Below are 22748 nucleotides of genomic sequence, written 5' to 3'. Positions count from 1 at the left end.
AGGGTGCACCAGGATCTGCAAGGAGAATCATCCACATTCACATCCCAAAGAAAAAAACAGCTCTACCTCCATGCTCCGGACCTGCCCAAGCCCCTTTCCCTTTGGCTAAAGTTGGTGCTGCTCTTTCTTCAGGAGCTCGCTCCCTCCCATGCCACCCATGACAAGCACCTGATGTGCATTCTGCTCTCGGCCAAAAACTTGGTGCTTTCCCCACCGAACTCCTCCCAGGCTGTTTTGGCTCCCAAGACCTGGGAACCACCGACTCCTGCGGTGCCATCCTTGCTCCTTCCTCTGCGTCCCTGTGCTGGCGGCTGGGCTTGGCTGACTGGTGCTTCCCTGGTTTGTGTTTGCCTTAGAGGCAGTGGTCCCGGCAGCACAGTGTGTGTGCCCCCCTTGGGGCTCTCCTGAAATCTGGGACATTTTTCTGAGGATTTTGGGACGAGAAAGCAGAAGGCTGTGCAGCTTTCTATCAGACCACTCTTTGTTTGCTGTGGTGAAAAGGGAGAGGGAGGGAAGGTGGGGGGGGCTAGTTTTGGTGAGGTCATTTGAGGCATCCCTCAGCAGCGGTGGGACACAACTCCACCAAGACTGATCGGTCTCTGTGAAATTGCAACCACCACTTTCCTTCTCCCCCAGGGTATTGGGCTGGTTTTGCCTGCCATGCCGCACATTTCTCCCTCATGCCTGTTCCTTCCCTCCTCTAACCATCCCAAACAATGCGAGGTTTTGTCTGCGCTCGGCGTCCAGCAGCAGCAGCAGTTCCTCAAGCCCCTTAACCCTTATTTCATGTGCATGCCCTGGACTTAACCAGAACATTCCTGCCAGAGGTTAAGCCCAGGCACCGCGTGGATAATCCAAGATTTTTTTTGCCTCCAGTTCCAAGTGACCATGACAATAACAGGCCCGTACATGCTGTCTGCAGCTCCGCACTGGCCCTTCTCCTGCCCCTTATCTCTTTCTCCCTCCCAGGCAGGTAGGGTTTAGGGGTAGGACAGAGATCCCGGCTGCAAGCCAGGAGGATTAGGATAGCAAAATGCCTGTGCTTCCAGCCTGGGTGTCCTGCACCTATTTATCTCCTGCATTAAAATAACGTGGCTTGCCAGAGCACTGTGGCCAGGAATGCTGTGCTCATGCTGCTGTCACTGTCCCCGTAACGATGTCATCCTGGGCTGGCGATGCCTCCAACCCGCCCGGTGCCAAGGCCGGGAGCAGAGCCGGGTGAGCCCCTGCTAAACCAGAGGGCTGTGGGGAAAGCAGTGATCATGGCATGAAAGCAGGACTGAAGAGAGTTGCCAGAGCTGGAAATGGGATCTTTGGACTGAAGGAGCAAGAAGTGCTGGGAAGAGGAGACGGCAGGGCACCATGGTGCCCACAGCACAGCAGTGCTCTCAGGAACAAACCAGGAAAATTAATGCTCAGGCAAGGATCGCCCTCGGGAAAGAGAAGCCAAGCACTGGCCTTGGCAGGGGTGAGAAGGGAGGAGAGCCAATCTTTTTCTTCCCCACTGAAACCTCCCTTTTTTCTCTTTTTTCCTCAGACAGCGAGATCTTTGCTCTGGCACCTGACGCCACAGCGAGAGTGCTAGTCCTCCCTCCTCACGTGGTTGGTTTCTTTCCTGATTAAAAGTGATTAGGCAGCCCTAAAGCCTGCAGAAATGTGACCGAGGGGAATGGAGACAAAGAGTCCATTCAAGATCTCTTAAATCCCTGGGGCACTATTTAGAGAGCCCCGAGGAGAGAACTGGAGCAGAACTGCCCCACCAGGACCTCCCCGTCCTTCTCCTTCCCACTGCGTCCTTCATTACAGCCGTCTCCTCCACCATGTCGTTCTCTGAAGCAGAGGTGCAAAGTGCCCGTGGCGCCTGGGAGAAGATATATGTGGATGCCGAGGACAATGGGACAACTGTGCTGGTCAGGTAAGGAAAGAGCCCATCCTGCTGCTACCCCAGAGGGTTGAAGGAGGAACGGCAAGAAGGATGGAGTTACCACCTAGGAGCACGTCTTGATGAGTTTTCATGCAGCCCTTGCTGGGAACTTTTTGGTTTGCTGTGGTTTATCCCACCTCAGGGAGGAAATAGGGAAGAGGAGAGATCCACACAAAGAAAAGTAAAAGGAAATGGGGAAGGGGGATAGAAAAGGAGGAAGAGATGAGAACAATTTCTTCACTCCACCCCTCTCCCCAGCAGAAGAGTGATGTATTTAAGGTAAAGAAAAGAAAGTATGGTATAAAAGAGAACGGGAACAAAACACGGGCCTATTTCCCTCTTCCCCTTTACCTCTGAACTCCTTTAATGATTTTTTTTTAACTTGCATCTCCTCAATATTTCTCTTCTGATTTTCTTTCCCAGTCTAGACCCCATCTGTTTCATTGTATTATATCCTTCCTGTGGGCTTTCCTCTCTTAGGTTTCACTCTGTTTTCCTCTCTTCTTCCGTAAGACACAAGTTTCTTCTATTCACCTTTCACATATCCCTCTCTCAGCTGGGACTTACATCACCTCCATAGGCACTGATCCGTCCAACTACTATTTCTGGTTATCATACCTTTACCACTCCCTCTGCCTTTCTTGTGTATCACATCTTGGGCTTGGATCAGCCTCAACATATGTTGTGCACAGTTCTTTCCTTCTGCAGTCTACACAACCTGAGGAGAGTTAGGGTCAGAAATGCAGCTATAAAATGTTAGTAGCATCCAGTGGCTTGGCTCCCCGGGCTAATTTACTCTAGAAGGTTTTGCCTTAGTGTCCTACAGACCCAGCCCTGCCTTTAGAGAAGTTCTGGGCTCCCCAGTACAAGAGAGACATGGACATACTGGAAAGAGTCCAACAAAGGGCCACGAAGGTGACGAAGGGACTGGAGCATCTCTCCTATGAGGAAAGTCTGGGAGTGCTGGGACTGTTCAGCCTGGAGAAGAGAAGGCTCAGGGTGATCTCATCAATGTATATAAAAACCTGAAGGGATGTTGTAAAGAAGACAGAGCCGGGCTCTTCTCAGTGGTACCCAGTGACAGGACCAAAGGCAATGGGCCCAAACCAAAAGACAGAGGGTTCCCTCTGAACATCAGGAAACACGTTTTTACTGTGGGGGTGACCAAGCACTGGCACAGATTGCCCAGAAAGGCTGCAGAGTCTTCATCCTTGGAAATATTCAAAAACTGTCTGGACATGGTCCTGGGCAACCAGGTCTAAGTGGTTGTGCTTGAGCAGGGGGTTTGGAACAGGTGACCTCCAGAGGTCCCTTCAACCTCAACTGTTCTGTGACTCTGTGAAATGCAATCTGGAATTTGCATTGCTATTTCAGGTGGATAACTGGTTTACCCAACAGAGTAAACTGCTTTTTTAAGAGCTTGACCAAGATGATGGTAATCGATGTATTATAAAAGGCAATTCCTTTATGGGTGGCATTGAATTGTGTTACTTTTGACCAAACGAAATGAACAGTACCCGGTACTCAAACAACAATCCATCACAGGCAGTAAGAAAGCTTTGGGATGGACTCTAGGAAGGGGTTAATTAACAAAACCAATAGTAGGGTTTCTCCATGAAAACACCCACCGAGAGCACAGTGGACATATCTGCTGTCTAGAACATCCTTGGGAATATCGCGCTGTCACACTCACCCTGTATGAACGTGCTCCCACTTCTCTGTGGATTTTATCTCCACCTAACACTGAGTCAACACTGAGGAAATGTTTATTTTAGAAGCAGCAGAATAAATTCAGGATAGGTAGGTTTTGAGTTGGAGTGAGCAAAGGAAAGTGCCCTGGGGAGAGGCGAGGAAGGGGACAGGGTGCCATGGGCAAAGGGGCTGTGCACAGATGGGAAGGGCAAAGGAGAACCAAGAAATGCAGGGGAAAGAGGTCTGTTCTAATGGAGAGAAGGAAAAAGGGCAATAAATGCATAAGACAAGGCCTGGAACATGAAGCCATATCTGCATCGATGCCTCGGTCCACAAATTAAGACATCTCTCATTTCTCAACAGGATGTTTACTGAGCACCCAGACACCAAGTCCTACTTCACACATTTCAAAGGCATGGACTCCGCCGAAGAGATGAAACAGTCAGATCAGATCAGGGGCCACGGCAAGAAGGTTTTCACTGCCATCAACGACATGGTGCAACACCTAGACAACTCCGAGGCTTTTCTTGGGGTAGTGAACCCACTTGGCAAGAAACACGCCACCCAGCTGAAGATTGACCCAAAAAACTTTAGGGTGAGCCAGCAGCCATCTTCCCAGGGGGTGTAATTGTGATGGGAGGATGTCTTCCTCTTGGAGGGGTAGAACTGAGGAAAACGGGCTTCGTATATATAAATAGATATATGCTTCAGAGAGTGGAGATGGTGGAAGGTGAGACGGTTGATGGTGGAAGATAGCAGGAATGAGAGATCTGGCATCTGTTGGGAAGACGGCTGTGCAGCAGATGCGATGCAGCCAGGTCTGCTCAGGTAGGAGCTGCAGAGCTGCCCACGAGTTGTAGCGGGTTTTCTCAGTGCAACAGGATTCCCATGCTTGTCATTTAATAACAAGACACAGAAAAGCAGCTTAACACTGGACTTCAGTCCTTGATGTCTATTTTTCTCTAGTAACAGGAACTGAGCTTTTCTAGGACAACCAAACCAGCTGTTCTTGAGCAACAATGGCAACAGCATTGCCATCACTAAACAAACACAGATAATAAATACAGGATCAAATGACTTACCCAAGTCCACCTAAGGTCACTAGCAGAGTGCATTTATAACTATTTTGTCTGCCTTACACAGCACGAAATGCAAAAGGAAGCACCTTCTGGCAAAGGTCACTCAGGCACCAGGAAGGTGGTTTCCAAAGCAGTGGGCCCAATTTTCAGTAAGTGGGCGAATAAGTGAGGATTTCTGCCTGGAGAGATCCTGAAAAGAATTTTTCAGGGTAAAGATGGGCACAAAATAATAAATGCTGCACAGAAAAGGAGTGGACGCTTCAGAGTATACCACCTACCTAGCAGCTGTGAAGACATACAAACCCTCATTGCTACAGAGTGCTAGATAGCTAACGATCAGGAAAGATTAGGAAGAAACTTACCCCCCCCAAACCATGTATTCCATAGGTGTCCAACATGGGGCTCTTCGTGGCCTCTAAACATCTGGGACAGTCCGCTGCCAGGAGAAGGATTGCAGTAGATGGACCAAGTGAACTGGTCCTGTACAGCAGTCTTTAAGTGACTGTGTATATGGATGCAGTCAACATTAACTAAATACAGGATAGTTTAAAAAAACAACAGTGACTGTGTTTTTTGATGAATTCTATAATGCACCTAATTTTCCACAACCTATTTCCAGCTCTGCATGCTATATGCTACTCAATTGTTTTTGTACCCCCTTTCCACTCTCCAAGAGTCCCAACTAAAAATATGTATTTTGTTCTTGTGCATCTAATGTGGAAGAAAGGTCACACTGGTTGTTTCTTTCCTTCTCCTTGTTTAGATTATCTGTGACATTATCTTGCAACTGATGGAGGAAAAATTTGGTGGAGACTGCAAAGCTTCCTTTGAGAAGGTGACCAATGAAATCTGCACTCACCTGAACAATGTCTACAAAGAGGCGGGTTGGTGAGGATGTGCAACCTCCAGGCTCTTCAAACATCTCGCCAGCACTGACTTGCTGCTTTTGGGCCTCCAACGACAGTTGGAAGAATGAAAAAGTAAAAAAAAGCAAGAAAAAGGCTTATATAATATAGATATCAATGTCAATAATTTCCTTAGCAAACTGAATTTCTACAGTTAAATAAAACCTGCAGATACATCAAAGCCAACCAACAAATCCTGATGTGCTTTGCAGCTTCAGTGCTCCAGGTGGGTTCCTCTGGCCACCATCCTTGAAGACTACATTTTAAGACGATGACTTTAACCTTTGTATTCCTGAGAGAAAGACTTGCTCCTTCCAGCAGCACCAGCCCAGAGAGGCACCAGCAGCTCTTCATCTCAGCTACCACCTCTCCATCCTCATGAATGATGAGCAGGAGACCATTTTGAAGCATCTCCAGGGACTGTGTAGAGGTCGTTATTTAAGAGGCATGGGTGTTGTTTCATGTTTGAACTAAAACAATGGGGGGAGTGGTGTATGGGAAAGACTAACATCTGAGAAAAACATGGGGAAAGTCCCATCCTGCATGAGCCAGCAGAGTTGCCCCAACCTGGGGAGAGGTTTGTCAGAGCAATTTTCAGCGCAAGGGATGGCAACACTGAATGTGGTCACCGCTGGGTCCCTCTGGGCAGGGATGAACATCTCCAGTGCGTGGATTTCACGGTGCTACTCCCAGCAAATTGCTCTGGCCATGTACCCAGGAGAGGGCAATAGTACCGAGCTCACTAGCTCCTGTGCTACTCAAAATGCATCCAGCTGAGGGAGGTTGCTGCCCCGCTGAGTGGGCAGCATGGCGGGCTCAGCTCAGTGTGGGATTTCTACGGTGCTGCCCTCATCCTGTCTTGTCGCACGGCCTGAGCCTCCCTTCAGTGATAACAGAGTCCCGAACTATTTAATTGCTTTTCCTTGTATTCCTTAGACGTGGTGAAATCATCAGCTAATAATTGCAAATAACTACCTGCCATTTTGCTTCAGTGTAATGCAATAAACACAGAGAAAGCAGATGCGTCCTCTCATTTGTAGCATGGAAAAGGCACGCGTGATGCGCAGGAGCAGCAGCTGGTTACAGTGCACGGTTACTGGTGGTACTGGGGAGTTTACTGAAACCAGCCCAAGCTCCCACCCAGGCACCCATCACACCTGCAGTAATCAGGATCCTCGGGTGGTGGGAAGGGAAGCTTTTCACTTGACCATGAAACAACAATTTTGTGAACAGCTAAAAATGCAGAATTCTCCTTCATTCAAGGTGTAGTTTTCCTCACCCATCCCATTTGTTTGGCAAAGGATGCTGAAATTCCAAAGTCGGGATATGAACTCTTGCCGGAGAGGGAGGATGGGGCAGGCTGCTTTATTTGATTCAGTATTTTATCCCACTTGGGGAGAGGGGAAGCATATTGCACAGCATCGTCAAGTATTGTTAGAAAAGAACAAGACTTGTAAAAAAATATTTTAGTCTCAAATCCCTTCGAGGGAGTACAAGTAGTTAACACTCTGAAAAGCTTAAAATAATTTCCCCTTTTTATTTACTTGCTTTAATGCACGTTGAGAGCACTATTTGCCATGACAATGGTTAGCTGTAATGACATGCTCGTCATTGCCATAGGCACCCTGGGCTGACAGGGGCCTGAAAACACTGGCCGACGGTTTAAGGCTCTTATGTTCCCTGCTCCTGTGATGGAGAGATGTGTAGCAAAAGCAAAGCGTGTGAAACAAACCAAACTCAGGCTTAAGTACAGAGGGAATTATTTTTTTAATGCATTTACAAAAGGGGGGACACACTAAATTTTAAAAATTTGTATGATGTGAGTGGTTTAGGAGTACATGACCTTTATTTTTTTGTTTATCTGAGATTTCAAAGGACGGCAGGAAGCTTTCCCAACAGAGCATAGATCAGACGACATCTTGAGATTGAGGATACCAGAGCTGAGTTCCCAGTTTTCCAGCAGCCTCACTGCACAATCCTGTCTGACTTTCCTTGGACCTCACTGTGCCTCTGCAAAACAGCAACATTCACGTACTTGGAAGGCAAACCAAACATGCTCATTACTTATTGAACCAGTAAATACGTGGTGCTATACATACTGTATGCATTCTTAGGGATAACTTTGATCCTGTGAAGAGAAACTTAAGGAAAACGTCATACCTAAAGGTAGCAGGAAGAGATTTCCCGTGGAGCACCACCAGTGAGTGGGACCAAAGCCCTCACACCAAGCTTCACGTTTTTTTTACAGCCTGTGGGACATCAGGAAGGTCTGGGTGAGACGACAAACCTGTGACGTAGCACAGGTAGCATGACAAGTGCCCGTGACAGGTTAAATCAGCTAAATGCTGTGGAGTTATCTTTGTGTCCGACCTAAACCAGAACAGTGCAAACACATGGAAAATACCGGGAAAGGGGAAGAGGAGTGAGAGGGAGCTCATGGAGGAAGTTTATCCCCTCAGCTAGTAAAATCAAAGTGCTTTGCCAGTCATGTTGCTAGAGAAAAAAAGCATCCCCACAAGCAAAACTTGACCTTGTAGAGACAACCAAACACTCCTGATTCAAAATATTACCTAAACACTGTAAAAACACATATATACTTAAATGCAGTTAATCAACTTCATTGAGTGAACTCAGACCTTCTAATGGGGGCAGCTTTGGGAAATAAAGGAATACAAGCAAAGAGATGAGAGAAATTTAACGTGAAAAACTTCAGCTGCTGTAGTAACAAAGCAGAAACTTACCCAGAGGAAGGTGCACTTGCAAGGCATCCCTGTGCAAATACAAATCAATGTCGGGATAAAATCCAAGAGTCCAGTGAGTGCGACAGCATCACCAAATCACTCTGAGACAAGGGCTACAAACATACCAAAGCAATTTGAAATGACAGGGAGTGTTTTACAGAAGTAGTTAACGCAGCTGTCGAGCCATTTAAGCCTAATAATTTTCTTGCTAGAGAGTCTGAGCCAAGCAGCCTTCCTGCCCCTGCCTGGACCACAGGCACTAGAGAGGTTCAGCGAGGTGAGTAAAGGGAGGCGGTCATTTGAGATATCCTGGGGCTGCCCAGAGAGGGGACTACAGACCTTGCAGAGGATTTGGGGAAGCTTCTAAGAATTCCTTCTAGCAGGGTCCAGAGCAAAACCCTCCCTTGCACCCACTCTTCCTGCTGGAAGGCCGTTTGCGTTACCGGTGATTGAGGTGAAGGGCTGCTTGAGCTCCTTTGCTGTAGAGCTGTGGGCATCGGTATAGATATAGCCCTCAGAGGTGTTGCTTTACACTGAAAGAGTAGGGGCTGCTTCTATTTGCTGTTTAAAACACCTAGTGATGGGTAGGAGGCGGTGAGGGTACAGTCCAGATGGGAACATGCTGGAAGCAGCAATGTTTCTACCCCATGCTGGGCACCAGCGTGGTCGCTCCTGTTAGAGCCAGAGAGGAGCAGGGGAGCCCTGTTAGACTTTCAGGACACCTTCCTGGTTAAACAGAAGGTACCACAAGGCTCGTAATGGCACAATGCATGATGAGAAAGGATTGCTGCCTACAGAAGGTCATACCGAGATAAGACAAGTGAATTGTAATGTCTGAATCGGCACTAGGAGCCAGTGGCCACTGAAAGAACAGAACAGCCACCGAATTCAAACGCCTGTCCATCAGGCGCTCAGGTGTCTCATAAAAGCACAGGTGTGACTTATGCTGCAAACCAAACCAAACCAAACAAGCCCACAGACCTATTCTAACCTTCTCAGTTCTCAACATTGTAAAATCTCTTGTTTTCTTTCATTACAACATGCTGCTTTAGGGAAAGGCGATGTTAGAGAAGATGTCTTTTTTTCTTTACCTTTTTTTTCTTTTGCTAAAGCTAATACTGAGCTAATGAATATTTGTAGTTAGAGTATCACTGAGGCTCAGTTAACCTCATATGCCATGCCAGAGCGCTTCTGGCTTACGCAGTGGAGTGGGTTTGAGCCAGTTCAGGGCATGGTTATACTGGTCAGATTGCACATGGTCAGTATCAAACAAGCCTAAGACACACAGGAGTGATTTTTCTCCTGGTGTGAGCCAGCAGCATCCTAGACTGAATTGTTTGCTTACTCAGTGGACAGTAGAAATAGCAGCCCTCTTGTACTGCAAGAATATTTTGTACGCTCACCTTGGAGAGCCCAGGCTTCTGCTTCTGATGTCCTTGGAAGCATTTCCCCAGGAGGAAGCACTGCTGTCGTGTCTCTCACAGGCAGCAACACGGTGCTTCACCTCCCCCCTGCACAACCACATGGGAGCAGACGAATCGGGGACATGCTGCTGGTGATGCCGGTGCTGCTGATCTCCATCCAGCCTTCCCAGGCTGTCCACCAAGGACACCCGGCAGCTGCTAACCACTGCCGTCAGGCAGAGCAGGCTGATCCCGACATCGCACTGAAACTTCCCATTAGCGCGGGCCACCAGCAGAGCTTTGCACAGGGTTACAAGCAGAGGCAGAATTTTAGGACAAGGAAGACAATGGCTGTGAAATATTGAAGCTGACACCTGGATTACGGTCCCACCCTCCATCAAGGCAGCAGTTGCCCTCACCTGTTGGAAATCAGCAGTTCTTTGCTCCCATTGCTCTGTTGCAAACCAGTTTGAACTTCGGAAGATGGCAGCACTTTAATAAGTTACAGTAGTTAGATGCAAAGTCCCCAACTCAGTTATCACCTTCTAGTGATGGCTACGCAGAGGCTCGAGCAGGCCTTTGGTGCTGGTGGTGCCTGATGGCTGGTGCTGTGAAAGTTTGCAGCCCCTCTGAGCCAGCACCAGGAACCATTTCTAACCTTTGTGCTCCTAACTGAGCATCGCCATCAATGCTTTATTTACTACAGTCAGCATTCGACAGATCATTTCTGCCTGGGAAAGGGCTGTACAGCCACGGCAGTTCCTGCTATCCATCAGGCCCTTTTTGACCTTGCCCGTGGCCAGCCCTGCTTTGTTGCTAGCTAATCCCAACTCCTTGCTGGTGCATTTCCTAGAATGCTGCTTGCCTGCAGTGCTCTGCACAGCACTACCGAGAGCTTGGGAAGCGGTTTGGGACTACGGTTACCCCAGCAACAGGAGGTGAAAAGCCAGAGCCAGGAGAGACCAAGTCATGACAGAATTTTCTAATTGCCTGCTGACTGTCCATTATGCGCCTGCCAATGGCAAAGCAGGGATAAAGAGGAGAGCCTGTGGTAGAAACAAGCATTTCTTCCTCTCTTCCCCCATATTTCCAGCTGCTGATACAACCCCTGCCCAGCAGTTCACTGCTTCCCAGTTTTGCAGGCTGAAAGTCAGATCTCCAGGTCTTAGTGAAAAGAAGAATTAAAGAATTGCATGAGCAGTAACAGTGCAAGAATTTATTAAGAAGCAAGTAGAAAAAAGTGATCAAAGCAAAGAACAAAGAGCAAGAACCATACAGGACTGAATGAAGATCACATTAACACTTTTTATAAGCCACTGCATTGGGAGAAACTAACGTCTACTGTTTGCTGAACAAAGGACAACTATACTGAGGAAGGTGGCATGTGAAACGTGGGATGGAGAATAGTAAACCAGGGGGGTTATCAGACCTTTATGCAACACGCTACATGCTGCCATCAGCTCTGGCACATAGCTCGTTCTGCATTTATACTTCATTTAATGCTGACTGCAACTGCAATCTGCTTGAATCCCTAACAGTCCTGGAGGAGATGGCACACACGTCTCACTGAGTCATCTCCAGCACCACAGGAGCTTCTTGTTGCGATACTGAAGTTCCCGTAGCTAAAACCGTTTGTTCAGATGTACCCATCCATGCCTTTAGCTGTCTTAAGACAAGTTGCTAGCATTCTCCCTTCAGCTAAATAGATAATCCCTGCCCCAAGGCTATTTAAGGTGACCACAATCATCCATTTGCATTGGCCTAGGGGGTTGGTTCACCTGTTTTCTCCTGCTGCTCCTGGGGCAGGATGGTGGGTGCCTCAAAGGCACAGGCTGGTGCAAGATAGATTGGACAGAGAGAGGGGGCTCCAGGGTTAGGGTTTGTGCTGTAGGAAGAGGAGGATAAATCCCACATTCACTACCTGACGGAAGGCAAGAGGACAGATAGGAACAGTCTCCTCTTGCCAGCTTCATTGGCAAGTCTGATGGTGGGTAACGCGATACGGCTGCACCAGGCCAAGCACCTCTTTGCTTGGAAACGTCGCTGTTTTACTGTATGGTTCCTCCTGCTCCAGCAGGAAAAGCAACTTGTATACATTCAGGAGAGGACCTCATTTCTGGTAACGTGCCATTCTCTAGCTGCTTACCATCTCAAGGTTTTCCTGTTTTATGCTCCCCTGACTAATCCAGAGTGAGAGCCTTCTGAGATACAGGAGTAATGCTTGCAGGCTCACTGCTTTTCAAACACTTAAATGAAGTAATCTACTATTTTAGCTCAATTTGTACACCTGCAGCCTGATAAAAATTGCCATGGAGCTACAACTGTGTCAGCAAAATTTCTGAGAGATGCTCAGCTACAGCATCCTTAGGTTCCCTTCCCAGGCTGCAGTAAGCCTCCTTGCAGGAGAGGGAAGATGTTTTCCTCAAATAGGAATGGCCTCGAGCACTCAGGCCCTCTCAAGGACCTGCAGACCCACGAGATCTCTTAGGGAAGTAGTAGCAGCACAGCTCACTACGCAGATTACTGCACAGCAGCATCCCCCACGGCCTCCTGCGGGTCTAGCGCCCCGGCTCCGGCTCTCTCAATCTCCTAAGAATCAATGGCCAAACAAGCAACCAAAGGGAGAAAAGCTGGGCAAACAGGCTCGGTGTGGGAAGTCGTAAGTAGTGCGGACAGATGATACTTAGTGTGATGTGAAGCTAGGACACCCATGTCTGTCGGACGTATTTGATCTGGGTTAGTGGGCTGAGCTGCTTGATCTTCTGAATGATCTCGCCATTGTATTTATGATCTGGTTCTAGACCAGAAGTCAGATTTAACGACTGTTGAACCATTTACTGAAGACTGGGAAATTAAAACCACAAGTGATGAAGCCCAAACTATTTGACTGGTGTCAAAGCTCCTTCCCTTACATGATGCAGCAGAGATGGACAGAGATTTATTTCCCCCAGATCCCTTTCCTAATCATTTTGACCATGCAAACTAATGTCAGTCAATACCACTCTTCAGCTGTCCAGCAGGAAATACACAGGTGATGAATATCTCAGTTTCACCCTCCTGGAAATTAAGGTAGCTTGGTTCTGACGGAAGGGTGGAAGATCCTTACTTACTCAGGCACAACTAATAAAGCAGTCTCCCTTTCTGATAGATGTTCCAGATCGCTTGCATCAGAAGAAGTGGGTTTCATCAATCACCTTAATTCAGTTCTCTTCCTAACTGCACTCCAGTCCTCATTTCAGACATGAGGCATGCATTTCCACATGCAATTCGGATTATTTTATCAGGATACCAGAGGTAAGACTTACCTTCTCTCTGTTTAACATCAGTGTGGTACTTGGATACTATGAAGCTCACCACCCATGCAAACTTATAAATAAGGAAAGGCCCAAATTCAATCACTCTTTCATAGTTAAATTTAAAAGCCATTTGTAAAATCAATGGCATATTATCCAGAATTTGCTAGTAAGGAGCCTAAGCAGTGTTTTGTCACAGTATGCGAATTCCCACCTGCCTTTTACAATACAAAATTTCTATTTGCTGGCTGCAGGGGGAGACAGGTCCTCAGTATTTCTGGAGTATTCTTATTCCAGAAAGGAATTCCAAGAGAGCTAGCAATCCACTCATTGGCAATTCTGCTATGCAAGATGCATCTAGAAATGACTGTTCACCTTTTGTTAATAGAATTCTAGTGGTGACAAAGGTATGACAATAGATGTTAGCAAGCACTTATACAGCGTGCTCATACCACAGCAGAGTAAGTGACAAACACCGGTCACCTACATTCATCAAGCAGCTGGGCCACGCAGGAAATCGTAAAGCATTCCCAGGAAGGAAATTCACGTTCAGATTTCAAATTGGTAAATTAAAAAAAAGTGTTAAGTAGTTAGCCATCATTATTACAGTATTTCTTTAGGAGCTTAAAACAACATGAATTGGAAGTGGAGGGTATGTGCTACGTTGAACACAAGTCCTTGCTGAGATGTGAAGGTCCTGTTCTAGCTTTCACTGCCAGCCAAAATACTGCTGAATTATCTGCTGTGTTAGAATTATCACCCGTGTGTTCTGACCATACTGAAGAGGCTACAGAAAAAACACTGAGGAAAAATGCACACAGTGAATTTACAGTGATATTATACACCCATAATTAGCGGGCCTACAGAGGCACTTGGACGAGGGAGATACAGAAGGGAGTCTGCAGAACCTGCCGAAAATGCCAATACATCATTACAAACACTGCTTTTAGCACCACTGAGTTTCTTAACAGTGACGCTTATCTCAAGATCTTACCAATCTCTAAATTCTTCTGTGTGACAGTAGGGCACGTCTTAATTAAATTTATATGCCCCAAAGCACTTTCAGTCCAACAGAATCGACAGCAACCCCCTTTATGTTAAGGCAGCTTGCACCTAAATGAAATACTACTTTTTGAAACTGAAGTCATTAAGGAGTTAGTGGTTGTGCCATGATCATTATAATTCTACATGTTTTTGCCTTTGGAGATCTTAGGACAGTGAGGATTGTAATCAGAAAGACTGCTTCTCCTAGAGCACATGTGCATGTTAAAAACTCTTAATAACCAGATGTTAGTTTTTCAATGACTGCACTGCTAAGTAACCACCCTAAGAGACCAGTATATCCTTGTTAAGTTATTGGACAATGTGGTTTCCTTTTTTATTTTTTTATTTTTTGTTCTTAATTTGTTTGTTGTTGCTGGTTTTTTGTTTGTTTTTAATACAATTAAGGATGTGCCGTTTACACCCCACAAGAAAAAGCAGAAGGAGTCCTTATGGAAAAAAACAAATATATTGAACACATACCAATCAAATGGTACAGATATGGGACTGGCTTTGATTTCAAAATTTAAGTAGAAATAAAAAAAGATGTAATGCAACAGCTGTTCAATTTCCAAGTCTAAATAGGCACTGTAAAAAGACATTTCCGCTTTCTCCAGCACACATTCCTGTCTAAATGCTCCCACTGTAATCAACTCCTAGGTTCCCAAACAAACAAAAAAAATCACTGGGAACATAACCTTAGTGTAAAAGTTAACATCCATCCACCCACCCTCTTACAAAAAAAGCAAACAAAAAAAATCCCCCAAAATACAACCTTTCAATGCTGCTGTTTTGACTGGAGCAGAATTGGAGAATTTATAAAGGTTCAAAAGCACCCAAGGCAAGTAGTACAATATAATTTGTTCACTAACTTGTATTGGAAAGGAGATTAAAAACATTGAGATCTGCATCTGGTACATAAAACTGTTGTCCTGAATAAAGAGAAATCTTTCAGAAAAGTTTTACAACTTGGTGGAAGTCCAGGACCCAGCTTTAGGCATCATTAATTGATGGGGTTTAATTCTGACTTGGTTATAACCACTTTTATATACTGTACATCTACCCTAGTTGGATCAGTGTCTGGAACTGCTCACTGGTGTCCCTTTGAACAACTGTAAACTAAACCATAGTATGCAACTCCATAGGAAGCTAGAGATCAGGTGAATATACAGCCAGTTATATCTCCCCTGCTTCACGCTCTTCTGAGCTCCTCGGGTCTTCCGATCGGCCATTAGCACTTTCATAAGAACGTTTCTTGTCTTTGAAATCTCGCGGTGACCTCTCTCTTGAGCTTCTATCTTTATCACGTGATGTTCTATCACGATCTCTTGAACGTTCTTTGTCTCTGGAAGATCTTTCTTTTGAGGATCTGAAAAGTGCAGTAAATTTGAAAATTCAGGTTAGTCACGAATCTGTAGCTATCAAACAGCATTTTGATTTTATATTTTTCTTCTTTTTCCAACCAACTTTAAATTATATAAATAGACGTGTATGAGAACACATCAGAAACCATTCTACTTTTCTCCCTTTCCTACTTCCAATTTCAAAAGACAAATATTGATAGGGGCAGAATTTAATGTAATCTACATTTATTACAGAGCCCAGATTAAGGTCAAGGTGCTTCACTCTTATTTTCAACCTCCGCCCTCAAGCTTGCATTAACAAAAGTTTAGTTCATAGAATCACAGAATAGTTTGGGTTGGAAGGGACCTCTAAAGGTCATCTAGTCCAACCCCCCTGCTGCGGGCAGGGACATCTTCAACTAGATCAGGCTGCTCAGAGCCCCGTCCAACCTGACCTTGAATGTTTCCAGGGATGGAGCATCCACCTCCTCTCTGGGCAACCTGTGCCAGTGTTTCACCACCCTCAGCGTAAAAAATTTCTTCCTTATATCTAGTCTAAATCTAACCCCCTTTAGTTTAAAGCCATTCCCCCTTGTCCTGTCGCAACAGGCCCTGCTAAAAAGTTTGCCGCCATCTTTTCTATAAGCCCCCTTTAAGTACTGAGAGGCTGCAATAAGGTCTCCCCAAAGCCACCTCTTCTCTAGGCTGAACAACCCCAACTCTCTCAGCCTTTCTCCACAGGAGAGGTGTTCCATCCCCCTGATCATTTTCGTGACCCTCCTCTGGACCCGCTCCAACAGGTCCGTGTCTTTCTTATGCTGAGGGCTCCAGAGCTGGACGCAGTACTCCAGGTGGGGTCTCACCAGAGCAGAGCAGAGGGGCAGAATCACCTCCCTCGACCTGCTGGCCACGCTTCTTTTGATGGAGCCCAGGATACGACTGGCCTTCTGGGCTGCGAGGGCACATTGCTGGCTCATGTCCAGTTTTTCATCCACCAGTGCCCCCAGGTCCTTTTTGGCAGGGCTGCTCTCAATCCCTTCATCCCCCAGCCTGTATTGATACCGGGGGTTGCCCCGACCCAGGTGCAGGACCTTGCACTTGGCCTTGTTAAACCTCATGAAGTTCACACAGGCCCACTTCTCGAGCTTGTCCAGGTCTGGATGGCATCCTGTCCCTCTGGTGTGTCGACTGCACCACTCAGCTTGGTGTCATCTGCAAGCTTCCTGAGGGTGCACTTGATCCCCCTGTCTATGTCACTGATGAAGATATTAAACAGTACCGGTTCCAATACGGACCCTTGCGGGATGCCACTCGTCACCAATCTCCATCTGGACATTGAGCCGTTGACCGCTACCCTCTGGATGCGACCATCTAACCAGTTCCTCACCCACCGGACAGTCCACCCATCAAACCCATACCTCTCCGGTTTAGAGAGAAGGATGTTGTGGGGGACCGTGTCAAAGGCCTTACAGAGGTCCAGATAGATGACATCTGTAGCCCTTCCCGTGTCCACTGATGTAGTCACTCCATCATAGAAGGCCACTAGGTTAGTCAGGCAGGACTTGCCCTTGGTGAAGCCATGCTGGTTGTCTTGAATCACCTTCCTGTCCTCCATGTGCCTTAGCATAGCTTCCAGGAGGATCTGTTCCAGGATCTTCCCAGGCACAGACATGAGACTGACTGGCCTATGGTTTCCCAGGTCTTCCTTTTTTCCCTTTTTAAAAATGGGGGTTGTGTCTCCCCTCTTCCAGTCAGTGGGAACTTCACCGGACAATTGAAATTTCTCATCTGTAGTCTCAGGCTAGACGTTCTTCTCAAGCTAATCTCAGATGTATAAATTACAAACTTAAATGCGTTTAAAAATGAGTTTGATTAAAAGCAGGGGGAAATTAACTTGTGTAATTCTGGAATGAGGCTATTACATGACAAATAAAAAACAAATCTGGAACCTGTGCTACAACTAGGTTTTGTTAGAAGAATTATCCCTTGTGTGATTTTTTGCAATGTTGGGGTGGTGTTATTTTAAGATATTTTACTCTGATAATAGGCATCTCCAAAACCTTTACAATGGAGCCGGAAAAGAGCTGTTCTGTTAAGTAATCCACATAGTTTTAAATTAAATGAGCTGCCTGTATTGGAAAAAAAACCAGATTAGACATCCTCCTCTATATTCCCTCACAGAGTGCACCTAAGCCTGTTGTTGAAAAACATTACATACTCATTTTAAGATGTACTGCAATCATGAAAGAATCTAATACGTACTTTCACAGAAAAATCTTATGCTATAAAGCTAGCCACTAATTTCTTAGTCAAAAAATCTGGTGCACTGGACAGTGAGACTGTACTCTTTCCACTTACAGAAAGTTACTGTTATCACCTCAGAGCTTCAAAACTAAGGTCTGCAAAATGCTCCTGCACTAATTTCCTTTTATAAGCTTACAAAGAAGTGACCTTCCATTTATAGTTCCTCAGCTGGAAAGATTACTTTCCCTGCAATGTAGTGTTTTGCAAGATGTAGTATTTGCAAACACTGAGATCCACAGGCATTACTCCTATTCCACAAACTACATGCCAAATAAGAAGTTAATACTGGAGTTAGTACAGCTGTTTCACAAGTATTTTGCGCTGCAAGTCACCTGCAGAAGAACCAATGCTTCCAAACAGATTGACTCAGGCTAACTCTAGTAATTAATCCTAGAATAGGCAGACAGATAGGACACGATGCCATCCACAGCTTTGGCTTTTCATTCAACGCATTTTTGGAGGAATGCAAGATGCATTCGTCCAGCCGTCCCATCTCTCTACAGGTGAGTCTCTAATCAGCTGACAAGAAGGAAGACTGGCTTTAATGAATCACACCATAGTGATGTGAAAGGTTATACAATCGCTTTGGCAAGCAGTATTACTACCAGAAGACTTAGAACTAAAATACCATTCTTGCCTTTCTCAAGGGCAAGGTATAGCCTTTTGAATCAGAACATTTACTAGACTTACATTATCTAGAACACTCAGAAAGCATTACTTCCTAACTGATCAACTGGATTCTTCAGCAGAAACTGCCACCTTCACCAGATATGCAGGCAGCATCCACACTGTCATGTTCAACCAACTATGAATTGTGTTATAAAATGTGATACTGGTTCCAAAACAGTATCTGTGGATGCCTGCATTGGGTCTGAGGACAAAAAACTGTAAGTAGCCTTGGACAAAATATCCTAGGGCAGCCTTGGCAGCCTGGGAAAATCCTAGAGCAGCCAGTCAGATCTAGGAAAGCAGGAAGAGACGTAGCTACAGTTTCAAACCTTCCAAGAGGTAAGATGTTTGACTAAATGGGGCCTGTGCTTCCTGCCCCCCCTCCACCGGCTTTCTCCTCAAAAAAAAAAAAAAAAAAAAAAAAAAAAAAAAAAGTCTGTACTTCTCTACCACAGCAGACAATTAGTATAGGGCTAGAATATTTTGTTGTCAACCACGATCTGAAAGGATATTTGGGGGTGGGGTGGGGAAATTGTCTAAACGCTGAGAGTGGGATCTATCTCACCCAGCTTTAAATGTCTGCAATGTAGACACCTAAGCTAATCAGCCAGATTTCCTTAACAGTCAGCAGAAGAAATAGACACTTTGAAGCATGATTTGTCTCATCTTAAAATAGACACAAAATCACGTCAGATGAGTTTGTGATGAGACTCATGAGATTAACATCTGACCTAGTCATCTGAAGCCAGGTGAAATGAAGCCCCATCTTATGACTGTAGATACTCTATTTGTCCATACAATGTCTGTATGGGAGTACATTAACCCTTGTCACATGAATTCTTGCAAGTGGGCTCAAGCGTACTGACACAACCATCTCTCAATTTACCCCCATTTAGGCCTACTGTCATGATTGATCTTATCATTGAGTATGCATCTCAACATCTAACTGCAAATATTCACTTTCTCATTGCAAATCAAGAAGCACAAATTACGTATTTTGTTTCTAATGAGATGAAAGATGATTCACTTTAGTTATTGGTAACTTACAGCTAACAGCAAAGAAAAGTAGGACTTTATTTAGACCTGCTCTTGGTAAGCCGGTAATCCAAGCCTGCGTAGACCTAGGGTTCCTATTACCTTAGGCATGTTGCTGTTATTACCAGATGGGTTCCCATTATCTTAGACATATTTGCTACTGTTGCCAGATACTTTGTATATGTTCAGTTGTGCCCACAGAGTGTGGAGGTCTGCTCCTTATATTGATAAATTTGAAACAAGATCCCAGCCATTAAGAGATTTGAATCTATCCACTTGTTCATGGGGTGAATGATGATACAGATTAAAGAAAACAGGTTTGACAGACAAATTTTCGTATTTGTAGAATTTTCTTAGATATAGCACAGAACAAACATCCCTTTACTTTCAGAATGAAGAAGTATCTGAGAGGTGGCAGCTTTTCATATGTGAAAGGCTCTTTGGAAAATACTTTCTGAAGAAGGGTGGACAGGAAAACCAGAAGAAGGTGCATGGTTTGCTGCAAACAATAATACCCAGCACATGTTTGCCTGTGATAATGTTGTTATACAGAACAAAATTGGAAAATGACTTTCAGGAGAAGCACATCGGGAGTTTCTCCAGTAAGGAGTCTAATTGTCTAGTATGCTTACATGTTGAAGCCATAATGGATGTGATCAAAACTGAAAAAACCCAGACACATTAATAGCTTTTACAGCAGGATTCAGCAGCCTACAGTAACTGTATTTTATGGTTCTTTAACCAAGCCCAAAAATCGCACTGAAGGCTTTAGGTTAACAAAATGATGCAACTCTTCCCACACAGCAACCACAACTCCACACTTCTCTTAAGGCCCTAGAACTAGTGGCACCATGGGCTGCCACTGCTGCAGCTTTCATCCATCTTTCTGTCGTTTCTGGTGTCACACTCTGCTCTTCTGCAAGAGTTTGGCAAAAGCACCATGTTCCCCAGATCTGAATTTATTTGGTTATTCAAAAGGCTACGACTCCTTCCTGAAGATGTTAACTTGCTGGAGTGTGTCTTTTATTTTCCAGAGTATTCTTGCACAGAATTCCTTGGGACAACTGAATGTTTTGAGCTTAAGGAAGACAGGCTTGAATAAAAGTATTTCATATCAGGATTTTAAGAAATTCCTCAAAAAAAAAAAAAAGGATTTGGCAATGAGTACTTCCCTGGACTAGAAAAAGAGTTCTTAGGAGACAAGGAAGTATAATACATTTAGGCTTGCAAGTTCAGGTTCATTTTGGATTACGGCATCAACAGTGGTGTGGTATGCAACAGAAAGGCTTCTCCCACATTCATGTGAAAAGCAGCTCTACTGGCTAGAAGGGCATCTCTAAAAAGGAGGCATCCAGCCTGTCTGTGAGTTTAATAGATATCCTGCTCCCAGTGCAGCAAGATCATAGCTCTAAGGATTCTTTAGTCTCTTGATAACACAATATACATCCTTTAAGAGCAAAAACTTTGCTTGACTTCAGAGAAATAAGAGGTATGAGCTGCTAATGATGGCACAGCAATTTTTTCCATCAAGTTAACAGTAATGCAAAACTCTTATTTGTACCAAGGATTCTTCCAACACAGGTGTGTCACATGCCTTCAGGGCAGGAACTGACACCAGGAGAAATATTTCCAGTACTGAATATCGTAAGGTTGAAATCTTGTGCCCTGAAGTATGTCATATATTTTAACTCATTCACACAAAACAAAGCTTGAAGGGCTTATCTTTTGATAGGATCTTGCAAAAGGACACTAACTTCACCTTCAAATCACATTGTGCTTTTTCAGTTCACCTTTGGCAGCTGAGACTGACAGGTTTACCGTTATATAGATAACACCAATGGTCCACACAATTTCCTTGTTCTTACATATTTCTCTGCCAACACACAGAAGACAATGCATCATTTGCATTGTGCATATCATATTGGAGAGTGAAAAACTCTGATGAGAATCCCGGAACAATCAATCAGTATAGTTTTCTTCGAAGGACTGAAATTGAGTCTTGCAAGGCTGGACTTCAAAGTTGAAGAGTTAAAGGCAATTTGAGCATATGCTGTATACATTGGTTCATCCAAGTTAACAAATGTGTTGATTGAAAGGAAAATGTCTATTTTAAGACTGAAAAACTACAGGTTTGAAGATTTGCTAATCTGCCATTGTGAATGCCTTGAAGGGGCAGGCTCTTTAGGATAACTGTGATGACAGGCTACAATCAAGATGGAAATTGCGAAGTCCGAAATGTTGACTTTAGGACACTAAAGAACACCCTGAAGAATTTTAAATACTAGACACTACTGATTATATCAACTGGAGTGCTAGACATTTAAGTTTTATCCATAAAGATAAAAAGAAAAGAAGGAAACAAAAGATTTGGACCAATCCTGTCTTCTATGCTCTCTTACAGAGCACAACGGGACTACAGTCACCTACCTACTCCAAGAAGACAAAAAGCTCATTTTTAGGGCAAAGAGCCCATGAGACACTTGAACACATTCAACACATATTTCTCCACCCTTGGTGATTTAAATCCTAAAATAATTTGAATTATAAACCCTGCATGTGCGGCCACTTCAAAACCAGATCTTTTCTATTCTTGCAAGTCGACAGCCAGGGTTTTAAGACTGGGCACCCCGTCCACTGTACTGCACTCAAATCTATGCCACGGTGGCTGACCTACACAAGAACGGAATCCTGGTTATGAGCAGACCTCCCTACCAAATGCCTTGTTGTGCAATTCCAACGCTCTTCGGAATTAAGCTTACCTCACTCATCTAAAATAAGCCAGCAATTCCTCAGGAGCAGACAGCAATTGAGTCATTCAAAAGCAACAGCCCCAGACTGCTCTCTGCAGTAATCCTTCAATGAGGGGTTGAGCCACTTCCCTTGCAAAGCAACACCTTCAGATGCAATGCAACAAGTTTATCTTCAGGCATATCTAAACTTGTTTTTATCTGGTGCAGTTCACAATAGATGGGCTCCAGTGCTGGAAACAAGAGCCCAAGGGAAAAACCAAATGGATGACAGTAAGACGACTGCTGATATCCCTAGGTTCAAATGGAGATCAACTGTTTCACTTTCTAGACTGCAGGAAGCTGGTAGTATTATCAACTTGACACCAATACCTTGTATCACTCCTCCAAAACAGAAATAATACATAAACCTATTATTAAAAAAAAAAAAAATAAATCACTATGTATGTCAAATCATAAGTATGCTAAAGGTGTAACTGAAATCTGAGACAGTATCAAAATGTGTTTAAATTATTGTTTAATAAGTGTTAAATGTAATTTAGTGTGAAAATTCTCATCGTGCATCTAGGAAA

General features: G+C 44.8%; 2 protein-coding genes across 3 annotated transcripts in view; one reads left to right on the top strand and one right to left on the bottom strand.

Annotated features, from left to right (window-relative positions):
- The first annotated feature begins 1820 nt into the window (after positions 1 to 1820).
- LOC143159539 (cytoglobin-1-like) lies at positions 1821 to 6621 on the top strand. The gene is made up of 3 exons (XM_076336562.1): positions 1821 to 1915; positions 3980 to 4211; positions 5459 to 6621. Exons 1-3 carry the CDS (start codon positions 1821 to 1823, stop codon positions 5585 to 5587), a joined length of 456 nt encoding a protein of 151 aa, XP_076192677.1. The 3' UTR covers positions 5588 to 6621.
- Positions 6622 to 14406: 7785 nt separating this feature from the next.
- Positions 14407 to 22748, bottom strand: part of LUC7L2 (LUC7 like 2, pre-mRNA splicing factor) — a 37520-nt gene continuing 29178 nt past the window's right edge. For both annotated transcript variants that reach the window (XM_076336526.1, XM_076336536.1), the window contains exon 10: positions 14407 to 15447. In XM_076336526.1, the coding sequence (XP_076192641.1) occupies positions 15255 to 15447 (193 nt within the window). In that variant the 3' untranslated portion in view covers positions 14407 to 15254. The remainder of the gene's footprint in view (positions 15448 to 22748) is intronic.

The sequence above is a fragment of the Aptenodytes patagonicus genome, chromosome 1 (genome assembly GCF_965638725.1).
Source record: "Aptenodytes patagonicus chromosome 1, bAptPat1.pri.cur, whole genome shotgun sequence".
Classification (NCBI taxonomy): Eukaryota; Metazoa; Chordata; class Aves; order Sphenisciformes; family Spheniscidae; genus Aptenodytes; species Aptenodytes patagonicus.
The sequence above is the reverse complement of the archived record's forward strand: the minus strand, read 5'-3'. Positions and strand labels throughout refer to the sequence as shown.